The following is a 13,527-nucleotide window of genomic DNA, read 5'->3' as shown; positions in this document are numbered from 1 at the left end:
AAAAATAACCTTACAATATTTTAAAATGACAATTATATCCTCCATTTTAACCAAATCGGAAGAGGACCCTATGGGTTTGTATTAGTTGGTGGACACCAATAATATCCTCCATAACTGCCATCTTTGTTTTTTGTGCTATCCATTGTAGTCTGCAACTCAACTGCAACCCATTGTCAATGCAAGTCGCAATGAGGGGATATAGTTGTCACACAATATAGCGATAAATGCAGGTTTTTTTGAACAATATAGCCTAAATCGGAAATGACGTTTGAACACCAGGTGTCATGGACACCTGATAAAAACCCGGTTTTTTTGGGGTTTAGATAGTGGGCCGGTTTTTTAAGGTTTATTATTTTACTGTTTTAGCCCTTAATTTTTTCCCTATATATTATATCCGAAAATTGTTTTCTGTTTCCTTTTTTTTCGGCTTTGTTGTTTCCTTTTTTTTCGTATATTTTTGTTTGCTTTTTTCTTCCATTTTATTTCCTTACTTTTCGTGTGATTTTATCCTTATTTTTATGTTTTTATTTCAGAAAATTTTGTAAAGTATCTCCTAAAATAATCCTAGATTTGTCTCCACATTTTATGTTAATTTGATTTGTTTCCACTAATTTAGGGATTCTCCTAAAATAATCCTAGTTTTGTTTTCATTTATATTTGTTTTTCGAATATTTAAAAAAAAAAGCCGAAATAACAAGAAAAAGGGTTTTTCGAATATTTAAAAAAAATCGAAGATGATTTTAAAAAATAAAAACCGAAATAACAAGAAAAAGGTGCTTGGATGATTTGAACCTGAGACCTCAACAATATGTGAGTGATACTTTACCATCTTGTCCGGTAGTGGCAACTGCATTAGTCTTTTTTTTTTTGATCGGGCAAAGTCATGTTAGATGTTAGTAATTAGTTCCCCATCCACTCCAAGAACCACCTTATCTCTCCATTCACCAAATCCACCTTATATCTCCAATCTCCAATTCGCTCCCAAGAGGGATCGAACCCGGGTCACTTCACTTAAGTGAGGACCCGGTGGCCAGTGGGCTAAGCCCCCTGGTTGGCAACTGCATTAGTCAACCGTTAGAAATAATAATAAACTGAATCAAACGAAGGGACATTGTTCGATATAATATAATATAGTATTGAAGTCGAAATAATTAAACTCAACGTTCATCAAGTTTAATTACATAATTGAATTAAATTAGTGAATGTGAAAACAAAAATAAAGCATACTCAATCCTACATATATAGAGATTTTGGACGTAATCTATATAACATATATTTGAAAACAATAAATTTTAATATAGTATTAAACGCGATATAATAATAAGAAATGATTAAACTCAATGAAATAAAGTTGAATTAATGAATTGAAATAAATTAGTGAAGTTAAAAAATAATATTAAAAAATAAATCATACGATGGTATTTTGCTCGGAGAACCATATAACATGTACTTGAAGAGAATGTAATATAGAATAAACGCGATATAATAATAGAAAAATGAACTACTATAGCATTAATAATGAAGTCGAATAACTATACTCAATGAACTAAGGCTGAATTAATTAATTGAATTAAAATAGTGAATTTGTTAAAATATATGAATCATATGGTGGGACATCAATCGAAAAACTAAAATAACATATACTTTACTTAACGCGATATAATAATAAGAAAATGAAAGTTGGGACGGAGGGAGTACTATAGTGTCAGTAATGAGAAAAAATAAAATAAAATGAATCATACGCATAAATTTTGCTCGTAAAACTATATTACATATACTTTATTAAAAACGATATAACAATAAGAGAATAAATGAAATAATATAGTGTGAGTAATGAGAAAAAATAAAATAAAATGAATCGTAGGCATGTGATACTGCTTGTAAAACTATATAACATACTTTATTTGAATACATTGTAATCTTGTATTGTATCGATATGATAATAACAAAATGAACTATGATTGTGTGAGTAACGAAGTCGAATTAATTATACTCAATGAAATAAAGTTTAATTGATTAGTTGAAATTTAATTAGTGAATTTAAAAAAAAGATGAATCATATGGTGCGATTTTTCTCGAAAAGTATATAACATATACTTTATTAAAAATGATGTAAAAATAAGATAATGAAATAATATAGTGTGAGTAATGAGGAAAAATAAAATAAAATGAATCGTAAGCATGCGATTTTGCTTGTAAAACTATATAACATATAGTTTATTAAAAGCGATACAATAATAAGAAAATGAATTAATATAGTTTAAAGTTGAATTAACGAATTAAAAAAAAACCACTCAATAATAATAATAAGAAATGATTAAACTCAATGAAATAAAGTTGAATTAATGAATTGAAATAAATTAGTGAAGTTGAAAAAATATTATTAAAAAATGAATCATACGATGGTATTTTGCCCGGAGAATCATATATATTATAAATGAAGGAATATATATGTGGGCAATATAAATGTTTAAAATTTGAAAATAACATTTTCGTACGATTGGAAATCGCTCGTGAAACTATTTAACATATATTTGGATGAGAAACAATGTATTATACGATGACATTTTGCAATGTATTGAAAATAATTTGTGAATTTTTTTGAAAAAAAAATACCAAAAAAATATGAATCATATAATTGGATTCGGTCGCAAAACTATTTAAGGAATACTTTGTTCGAATGTATTATAATAAAGTATTAAATGTAATATAATTACTAAGCTTATATGTCATGAAAAATAATAATAAAAAAAATATGCGACGATGAAGCGCAGTCTGTTGGTAAGACGCTTCTCCTCCAATTAATAGGTCGGGGGTTCGAGTCACCTAGGGGCTAGAGTGTGAGTGTATTTTTTCCTTTCTTTGTTTATAATAATTTAAAAAAAATAAAAAAATATGCGAATATATATTTGCTTATAGCATAAAGATATTCATTTTATATAATTGAAATATTATTTAAGTTGGAAGCAAAAATAAAGTATAGTCAATTGTACGCAGTGATTTTGCTCGAAAAACTATAAGGAAAAAAAAACCAAAAAAAAAAAGAAACAAAAAAAAGCAAAAAAAAAAAAAAGAAGGAAACAAAATGAAAGAAAAAAAGGAAAACTATATCAGCAAAAAGAAAACCAAAAAAAAGGAAACAAAAAAAAAAAAGCGAAAAAAAGGAAACAAAATGAAAGAAAAAAAAGGAAACAAACTAAACGAAAAAGAAGGAATAAAAAAAGAACATAAAAAAAGGAAACAAAAAAAACCGAAAAAAAAGGAAACAATAAAAAAAAATCATTAAATAATATGAAGGGTTAATTAGTAAATACAAAAATCCCTCTAAACCAGCCCATTTAGATTAAATGCAAAAAAACCGATTTTATGCGGGTGTTCAGGACACCAGGTGTCCATTTATCATCGCCCTTCTAATATAAATCATATTTCATGTGGCTTACAATTTCGGACAAGTTTTGTTGAACACTGAAAACCGCTACCCCACAACAGTGACAGATTTCATACATAAAAAACATGCGCATGTTTCAACATGTGGTCCTCCTTTTTTTTTCTTTTTTTTTTCTCTCTTTTATTGAGAAAATATCTCAATCTTGCAGAATTAAATCTTTTTATTTATGTCATTTTATATATACCATGGAAATGAATTTGTATAACGTTGTCAATGCGAACTAGCAAGACACGATTGTCTTCTTCAGTATTGAAAGAGAATATAATACCTTCAAAATGAGAACATTTTAGAGCATCTCCAATGGAAGGTGCTTAAGTTGGTGCTATAATGGTGGTCCCCACTTTAAGCATCTCCCCTCCAATGCATAGTTCTTTCTTTGATGCTAAAATCCTTATTTTCACTAAAATTTAAATTTCAACACTTTTATGTTAAAATGTTTAATTTTTATTGAAATTAAAATTAAACATTACATTAAAAATAAAAATTACTTAGGTGAAAACTAAAAAAAAACAAAAATTACTAGGATTTTTAAAAGAAAAAAGAATAAAAATTAAAATAAAAGAAAAAATTAATACCCCTACCTACCCCACCGACTCCCCCCTTCATTTCCCTTTTTTCTTCTTTCTTCCCCAACCGACCTCCCCCCTTCTCTTTCCCCCATTTCCCCTGCAACTCTCTTTCCCCAATTTCTTTTTTTTTTCTTTTTATGTAGCGCGTGTAGCGCACGCGCACTACAAATTCAGCCATAGCCCCGAGGCGAGAGATCACACCAGAGTCGCACCGCCGCGGCTTTCCAGCGCACTGTGCGACTCATCTATTTTACAAAATTTGCATAATTTATTTTTGGACATGGAGTATTTTTTATTTTCACTTTCAACATTTATTTACAACGTATCACCATTTCTTCACTCACAACACACTTATTAGATAGAGGGGCTTAATTGTACCTAAATTGAAACATGTGGAGTCTGATTGATCAAATCTTGAGTATATGGTGTTAGACGCCATAAGAGTGTCCATGTATGATAGGGGTTAAATTGCTACTTTTCTTTTTTTGAAGAACTTATTTTCAAATTTTATAATTTATTTAAGAGCTTATTTTGTCAAATACTTTGAATGAGCTTATAGACGCTGATAAATAAGGTGTTTCACACTTCAATTAATTACTACAAAATAGTGAACTAAGAAAATAACCATTTTATTATTATGATGAAATGCGATTATAAATAAAAAAACCATTTTATTATTATAAAGATAAACATGGTCACTAGAAAAGATAAAAACAAATAATCACTCATACGATAAGTACTATTATTATAGTAATAATTTATAACCACAATTAGCCGTGAATTCACTCTATTTTGCTTAGAATTTACAACTAAGGAACTTTTAATAGTAAATTAAGACTAACTCACGTAAATTAAAGGCAAAACAATACTCTAACAAAAAGATTATTCTCTGCATCTCTCATATATATTTATGCATGCCTTTTTTCGGCATTAATTTTAATAAAAAGTTGTTTACAGTTTAAAGGTATTGTTAAGCAGATTGTGGATAAATAAGTGTAATTATAAAAGTAAAATTGTCTAAATTATGTGTGGAGTAATATCAAAAAATAAAGTGTGCATTAATTTGGGAGACGTAGCAAAAAGAGAAATATATGCATGAATATGAGAAACGAAAAGAGTACCGTTTTTTATATCTTTACAATATAAAAATAACTATTTTAATATATTTTTTTTTTATAAAACTATTTTAATATATTAACTATGCTACAAAATATGCCCTCAACGTACAACACCATATATAGTGTGTATAAATAGCTACCACCAACAACCCTCGTGTACTCATTGTCACAGCTGCTACCACAAATCTCTCATCCTCGTATAAGGAAAATGGCTACTGAAATCCTACACCAATTGGAGCCATGGTCTCACCTCGACGGAAAAATCGTCATGGTCACCGGGGCCTCCTCGGGCCTCGGCTACGAGTTCTGCCTCGATCTCGCCAAGGCCGGCTGCAGAGTCGTAGCCGCGGCCCGTAGAACCGACCGCCTCAGGTCCCTCTGCGATCAAATCAATGCAATGGACGCTCCCAACGGCAGCAGCTCGTGTCGAGCTATCGCGGTGGAGCTCGACGTCTCCGCTGGCGGCCCCGCCATTGCAGCCAGCGTGGAGAGAGCTTGGGCCGCATTCGGCTCAATTAATGCTTTAATTAACAATGCTGGTGTGAGAGGTATACCTTTTTCATGTAGTGACAAGGAGAAATCAACGACTTATTTACAAACTCACTCACTCACTTTGTCTAGGTATTTATTGGAAATTTGGAGGGAAGTTGCATCTAAATAAACTAACTTTAGTCTAATTTTGATTTTGTACCTAAATTAAAAATCATGTCTTTAAATACATAATTTTTTAATTGTTTTGATTTTTCATACTATCTATTATTCCCAAGTTAATGTTAAGTTGGACATTTAAAATATCTAACTGGCTTAAACGACGAAATTGGATGTCTACGCCACTTCAGCTAGTTATGATGACATTAATTCGTCGAAATTAAATTAACGATTATGTGAAAAATCAAAATAGTTGGAAGTTTATATATATAAGCATAATTTTTAATCCATGTGCAAAACCAAAATTAAATTAAAATTCATGTATTTAGATACAATATAATTACCCATTTTTTTTGCCAATACTTTGAAATGTAATATATTTTGACTTTTGTTTAAGCTAAAGTACTTCTTGGATGCGTTTACTTTGGTTGCAAAATTTTTATTGAAAAATTATGAATAAGAAAATATGAGAAAATATTTTTTTTCTCCTTTTTTTATCATATGTTTACTAGAGATGAAAAGATGAGAAAATATTGGAAAATAAGGATAATATTATCCAATATTGGAGAGAAAATAAGTGAAAAGGGGCTTCCCGAAAAAATATTACACCATGCTCGGAGAAAATTTCCATCATATATATGAAAATGATGAAAAATAGATGAATATATACTTTTTCTCTCATTTTCCATCAAAGTAAACGCACCCTAACTGTATATATAGGGCAAGTGAGATCGTCGATAGATCTCTCCGAGGAGGAATGGAACAGTGTGGTGAAAACAAACTTGAATGGGTCTTGGCTGGTGTCCAAGTACGTCGGCGAGCGGATGCGCAGCACTGCCGGTGGTTCAATCATCAACATCTCATCAGTTTCCGGCTTGAATCGGTCGACGTTTCGCGGCGGCGTTGCCTACGGTGCTTCTAAAGCTGGACTTGACTACATGACCAAGGTCAAATAAAAACATTAATTTTCTTTAATTTTGAAGGCGTTCCAATTAATTTGGTGTAATGGACAGGCTATGGCGTTGGAATTGGGAGATTACAATATAAGGGTGAACTCAATTGCTCCAGGAGTATTTAAATCTGAAATAACGGAAGATCTTCTGCAGAAGAATTGGATGAAAAATGTTGCAGAGAAATCAGTTCCACTAAAAACATTTGGAACATCAGATCCAGCACTAACATCTCTCATTCGTTACTTAATTCATCACTCTTCCAGTTATGTTTCAGGCAACGTTTTTATTGTTGATGCTGGCTACACCCTCCCAGGCTATCCAATTTTCTCCTCTCTCTAAACGCCTCTCTCTCTCTCTCTCTCAGACTATATTTTTGTGGTAGCTAGGAACTCTGTGTACTTAGTTGAAAAGTATTCAGTCATTACATTGCCCTTTAATTTACAAAACATGCGTGACTTCATTTCAATTGTTTGCAAGGTCTTTGAATAAGTAACAATTATATTCCCCTCAAAAAAAAAAAGGTCACAATTATATTAATATAAAAAATGTCTTGGACATAAAATTTAGATTGTCAATTATATATATTATATATACAATTTTAAAAGTAATTATTAAATTACATATTATATACATCAAAGAATATATTAATTCATTATATATTAAACTACTATAAAAATATATTAATTAATTACATTATCTTATCTATTAAGCCGGCATGTGCTGGAGCGCAACGAGAATTATTTTATGTTATTTTTATTATTATAGCATATGAAATAGTTTATATATAAATTATTTCTTTAATTAATTTGATATGATCAAATTAAATTAGTAATACAATATTTGAAATAATATTAATCTTAATCACTTTCGTCAATTAAATGTAGGTTGTGATAATAGAAATACATTTTTATATAAATATTCATTTGATGAAGTTTCTAAAAAGTTGATATGGGATTGAAGATTTTAGAAGAAAAAAATATGTAAATTTGAAGTATGATATGATGTACGATTGATGTGTCGCATCTGCTGTTAATCGTATATTAATTGATAATTCCGTCTCTCAAACATTTTCCTTTTTTTTCTATTTTGGTTCGTCCCCAAAACATCTTCCTAACCTATTTTTGGAAATAATTTCATTAATTATTATTTTTACAATTTCACTTTTTATGAGACTCGTTCTCCATTTTCACTAACTATCACTCTTATAATTTCAGTTTTTGTGGGACCCATCCTCCACGTATTAAATACATAACTAACTTTTATTAAAACTCGTGTCATCCTCCATTAGGGAGATGTTTGGGGGACGATGGAGTATTAAGTTTGTTCAAATTCTTTAAATTTGACGGATAAGAAATAATTAATTAAACATATATCATTTGAGTATCATCTTATATGGACCTAATAAGACCAAATAATCATATATATGAAGCTCTAAAGACCACATATGACATTTGAACGTCAAAATTTTGAAAACCATATTCTTTGGAGTTTGAAATACCACATCTGAATTTTGAGCATCATCTTGTATGGAGCTTGAAGATTATAACTTACTTGTGAGTATCATTTTATCTATAGTTTGTGAAACTATAATTAAGTTATGAGAATAATCTCGTTTGGAGCTTGACATGCCATCTCTGACTTTTGAGCACCCTTTCGTGTGGAACTTGAAAAATCACAATTTAATTTTGAGCATCATCTTATCTGAAACTTAAAATGCCATAACTGAGTTTTGAGCATTATCTTGTCTGAAGTTTGAAAGATCATAACTGACTTGTGAGCATCATCTCGTCTAGAGTTTGAAAGATCATAATTGAGTATTGGTAATCTCGCCTCTTACTTATAAGCATCATCTCTAAAACTTGAAAGATGAAAATCGAGTTATAAGCATCATCCCGTCTCAAACTTTAAACAAGATCGTCAAATTTGAAATCATATTCAATCATCTATAATGATCAACTCACTTGTAAATGGAATTCTAACAACTTAAATAGAGGTGGTCTTGGGTACACCCCGGTGTACCGTACAACCGGGTTATACCTTCACTTAAATTTTGACCTGCACCCTGATTTGAACCCATATCCTGACTCAATCCATATAAATAATAAGTATTATTCTAGGTACGAGTCAACTCGATTATACAGTACACTCAGGTGTACCCAAGATTTTGTAACTTAAATAATAGTAATAGTTAAAATTTTAAATACTTCATCCGTCATGAAATAGATATAAATACAAAAATATATATAAATAAAATAAGATATGCACACATATGTGTAATATAAATATATATATATATATATATATATATATATATATATATATATGGAGAGGTTCAAATAAGAACCACTAATAAAATAAGAACGGAGAACCATTTTAAGCCATTCGATCATCAAGATCTACGGTGGATGCATCATCTTGGTGGATGGATGCAGGTGCTGGGTTCGAATCCTGAAGGGAGCAAAAAAATTATTTTTTTTCGGATGCATTAAATTTAATAGCGGATGCATTAATTTGTATAGCAGATGCAGTAATTTTATTGGTTCTTATGTTCTCACGATAATTGTGGTTCTCACTATAACCGCACCCTATATATATATATATATATATATATATATATATATATATATATATATATATATAGGGAGAGGTTCAAATAAGAACCACTAAATAAAATTAGAACAGAGAACCATTTTAAACCATTCGATCATCAAGATCTACGGTGGATGCATCATCTTGGTGGATGAATGCAGTGCCTGGGTTCGAATCCTGAAGGGAGCAAAAAATTTATTATTTTTGGATGCATTAAATTTAATAGCGAATGCATTAATTTATATAGTAGATGCATTGATTTTAATGGTTCTTATGTTCTCACGATAAGTGTGGTTCTCACTATAACCGCACCCTATATATATATATATATATATATATATATATATATATATATATATATATATGGGAAGGGCTAAAATAAGAGCATTTCTTAAGATATAAAATAAGAATCATTTTCAGCCCTTAGATCATCAAGATCTACGGTTGATTCGTAATCCTATTGGATGGATTTATGGTCTTGAGTTCGAATCCCAAAGGTAGCAAAAATTTATTTTTCACAATTCATACCTGTATACAGCGAATTCATACGTGTTCTACATAAAATTTATACATTAAAAATTGCTCTTATTTCTTATTTTAAGATGTGCTCTCACGGTAGCCCACCCCTATATATATATATATATATATATATATAGGGTTGGCTTCTATGGAAAACCCCCCTTAGATTAAGAAGTAAGAATTAATCAAATCCATTCAATTCAATGAATCCAACGATTCTGATTAAATGCCTTTCTGAATTTAATAAATTAAAAATATGCTGGAAACTCATTTTAAAATGCTAAAAGGATATATTTGTCAATTTATTTTGATAAGATTATGGAAAAATCCATCAAATCCCAGAATTTACGCACCAAACATTTTGATGGCGATCAACTTTACACCATACATTTGGTTTGTTTGCGATAATTTTCTGTTTCACCATCAATTTTTCTTCGACGAATTAAGCTGTGGATCGCAGCCTCGCAGGTGTGAGAGAGGTAAATGTCTAAAATACGTCGTCTCCTTTTTATCCGTTCAACACCTCAGAAATCAGCGTCTCATTTCATATGTGGTAAGCATTTCCGTCGAATTTCTCGAACGCCCGAATTTTCTCTTGAACAGACTTCACCGATTGTTCTCCCGTTGAAAGTCGTCGTCTTCCACACGATTTCTGCAAGAAATCCTGGTAAGAATTCAATAAAACTTTGAAAATCTATTTTCACTTTTCGATTTGTGAATATTGATGTTAAATTTGTTGAGTGAGTTTTTTTTTTTTTCGGTTTTGGGTCAGATTAATTGAAAACCCTTTGACGATTTCAGACTTCTAGTAAGAATTCAATAAAACTTTGAAAGTCTATTTTCAGCTTTTCGATTTATAAATTATCTTATGCTTTTTATACAATTATTTTTGTTCAACAAATAGATAAAGTTATTTGAAGTTCAATTCATATTTGTGGTGCTTAAATGATTTTACCATAATTTAAGATTTGTGGGTGTTGGTTTTTACTACTTAATAATATCAACGTGAATTTGTTGTTGCTTGGATGACACTAAATTTCGAATAAATTTGAATCAGTTAGTAATTCGTGTAAGTTCATTACAATTTTAAAGATGTTCATTAGAATACGTTATATGTTCATTATCTAACTGAATATTTCTATGGCATTAGTTGGCATTTGCTCATAAAAATATCGTTTGATTTCACCGAACACGTTCCGCCGGTTGCATGAATACTTCTGTGGATATTTAGATGCAATGTGTATTTATTTCAATCAAATGTATCATAAGGGAGATCTTAGCAATGGCTTTGGTTTACCACTGGAGATGGTTCTCTTCAGAAATCACTCGAACATCTAATTGACTATTTTGTTGCCGGGAGCTTTACATTGTGGTGCGTTTATGTTGTTGCTCATAATTCTGAAATAAATCTGATTGTTTATTAGGGCCTTGACTATGCCTTGATGACTGGAGGAGATGTTGAGCCACTGGGTTCTCAGGCTGTTACGAAGATACATCAATTGTTTCGCACAGGTGACCAGTCCAAGGATATAGTCCTCGCTCTTGCAACCAACCGACCTGCTGATCTCGACTCTGTTGTGGCAGATCGTATCGATGAAGTCCTTGAATTCCCTTTGCCAGGTGAAGAGGAACGTTTCAAACTGCTCGAACTCTATCTGCGCAAGTACATAGCAGAAGCAGGGGAGAGAGAAAACCGGGCTTGTTTTCACACTTTTTCAAGAAACAACAGAAGAAAATCGAGATCAAGGGTGTGACCGAGGATCTTATCAAGGAAGCTGCTGCAAAGACTGAGGGATTCTCTGAAAGATAAATCGCTACGCTCATGGCTAACGTTCAAGCAGCTGTCTATGGCAGCGAGGACTGCGTGTTGGATGCCACTCTTTTCCGCAAAGTGGTAGACTATAAAGTTGTAGAGCATCAACAAAAGAAGAAACTTGCTAAGCCTCAGTTGTAATTTTGGCTAAAGTGGTTAATATGAGTGGCCAATTTGTTCTAACAAGCCCTTGTTTACGTGGCCCAGAATTTTTTCATTTTTGGGAAGCATTCGATTATTTTATTTTGTAGGCTGAATTGGTTTTGAAAATTATAAAACTAATTGAATATAACTGAATCCCACTGGAGTTGGGTTAGTGTGCTTATAGAGATGCTTATTTGATTTAGTTCAAAGTATAAACAACAAAGTTCATTGAAACGAAAAACAAAACATTTAAAGTTGAAATATAACAGTAATACATGATTATTGTAATTTAACTGTATATTAGATAAATTCAACAAATTGTTCAGTATGTTCACCCAACTATGAAAAAATAAGTACATATTATATATACAAAATATAATTATTTTTTTTTTAATTTTAATTTGTATAGTTTATGCATAACAATTTGGTTATAAGTTCATTAGAAAAATATAATAAGTTCATCTAAATATATTATGTAATTGTGAAATTCTAATGTAGGAAAATGCTATGGAGATTGATAAATTGTGTGATCCGCCAACAAGTAGTGATAATGTGACTCGTGTATGTGTTCAATATACAATGACTTTGTTGGTGACAAAATATTAAAATTTTAATTAATTTTTACTTGTGTTTGTTCAAAATCGATTCAAAATAAGTTCAATGGATTTAAGATTAATATAAAGATGATAAAATTAATATTATTGATAAGAATGTAATCTGACACTATAAAATAATATTGGCGTGGATATTTAATATTGGTGTGGAATAAAATATTTTATTAGAGATATTATTAATTAATATTGGTGTGGTAATGCGATAACATTACCAAATATATGCAGATTTAGATTCCATAATTTATGGGTTTAGCCGTTTGCAATTGTTGTTCAAATACATTACTACCCTTCACTAATTTAATAATGTTCAAATACAGATTTAATCATGTTCGTCAGATCAAGGAAATCTAAGGGTTGAGATTTCTTCTTACTTCTCAACATATTTATGCTTCTCAATAGAACCTTTGCCTATATATATATATATATATAGTTAATTATTTAAGTAAATACATCTATATATAAACGTATTGTATATATACATATTAATTTTTGAGTATGATGTGATAAACTTAAACTAATATTATATAATAAAATAAAATACAAATATAAATCTTTTTTAGATATGGAAATTGACTAAAAATTTAGAAAAAAAATAAGAATGAATGAAAATTGAGGAAAATTAAAATAGAGTGATTATACGGCGCCACGTAGGATAGGGTTTATTTTGCTATTATATATATATATAGAGAGAGAGAGAGATAGATAGATAGATAGATAGATTGGGCATAGGCATGTATCTTATTTATTTATAACATTTAGTTGAAGAATATCTTTTCTAAAAAATGATAATAAAAGACAAGCATAGTAATAATAGCAAACAAATTTTTTTGGGGCATTCCATCCATTTTGGGCATTTTCTATTAAAAGACATGCATAATAGTGATAATAATGTTATATAGTTTTAAATAACACAATTATCCTTAAATTAATTATAAATGGAAGAATATAACAAGCTAATCAACTTTTGTAAAACAAATTTCTTTTATAATATAAACATATATCTATATATATTTTTATAAAAAAAAATTGGGAGGGGGCTTCAGCCCCCCTGGCTACGCCCCTGCACGAGACGTGGGTGTAGAGCTATGGAGGCACGAGCTAGGCTTCTATTT

At 30.3% G+C, this 13,527-nt stretch overlaps 1 protein-coding gene across 1 annotated transcript; it reads left to right on the top strand.

Moving 5' to 3' along the window:
* Positions 1-5,281: 5,281 nt before the first annotated feature.
* LOC130990220 (uncharacterized) lies at positions 5,282-7,182 on the top strand. Its single transcript, XM_057914448.1, has 3 exons — positions 5,282-5,683; positions 6,504-6,730; positions 6,797-7,182. The coding sequence occupies exons 1-3, from the start codon at positions 5,344-5,346 to the stop codon at positions 7,073-7,075; spliced, it is 846 nt and encodes a 281-aa protein (XP_057770431.1). The 5' UTR covers positions 5,282-5,343; the 3' UTR covers positions 7,076-7,182.
* The last annotated feature ends 6,345 nt before the right edge of the window (positions 7,183-13,527 follow it).

The sequence above is a fragment of the Salvia miltiorrhiza genome, chromosome 6 (assembly GCF_028751815.1).
Source record: "Salvia miltiorrhiza cultivar Shanhuang (shh) chromosome 6, IMPLAD_Smil_shh, whole genome shotgun sequence".
NCBI classification, from domain to species: Eukaryota; Viridiplantae; Streptophyta; class Magnoliopsida; order Lamiales; family Lamiaceae; genus Salvia; species Salvia miltiorrhiza.
This window is presented reverse-complemented; position numbering and strand designations above follow the sequence as displayed.

Coding starts and splice junctions, on each gene's coding strand:
- LOC130990220 (XM_057914448.1), top strand. CDS start 5,344: ATGGCTACTGAAATCCTACACCAATTGGAGCCATGGTCTCACCTCGAC. Junction 5,684..6,503: donor TAACAATGCTGGTGTGAGAG/GTATACCTTTTT, acceptor CTGTATATATAG/GGCAAGTGAGATCGTCGATA. Junction 6,731..6,796: donor GACTTGACTACATGACCAAG/GTCAAATAAAAA, acceptor TGTAATGGACAG/GCTATGGCGTTGGAATTGGG.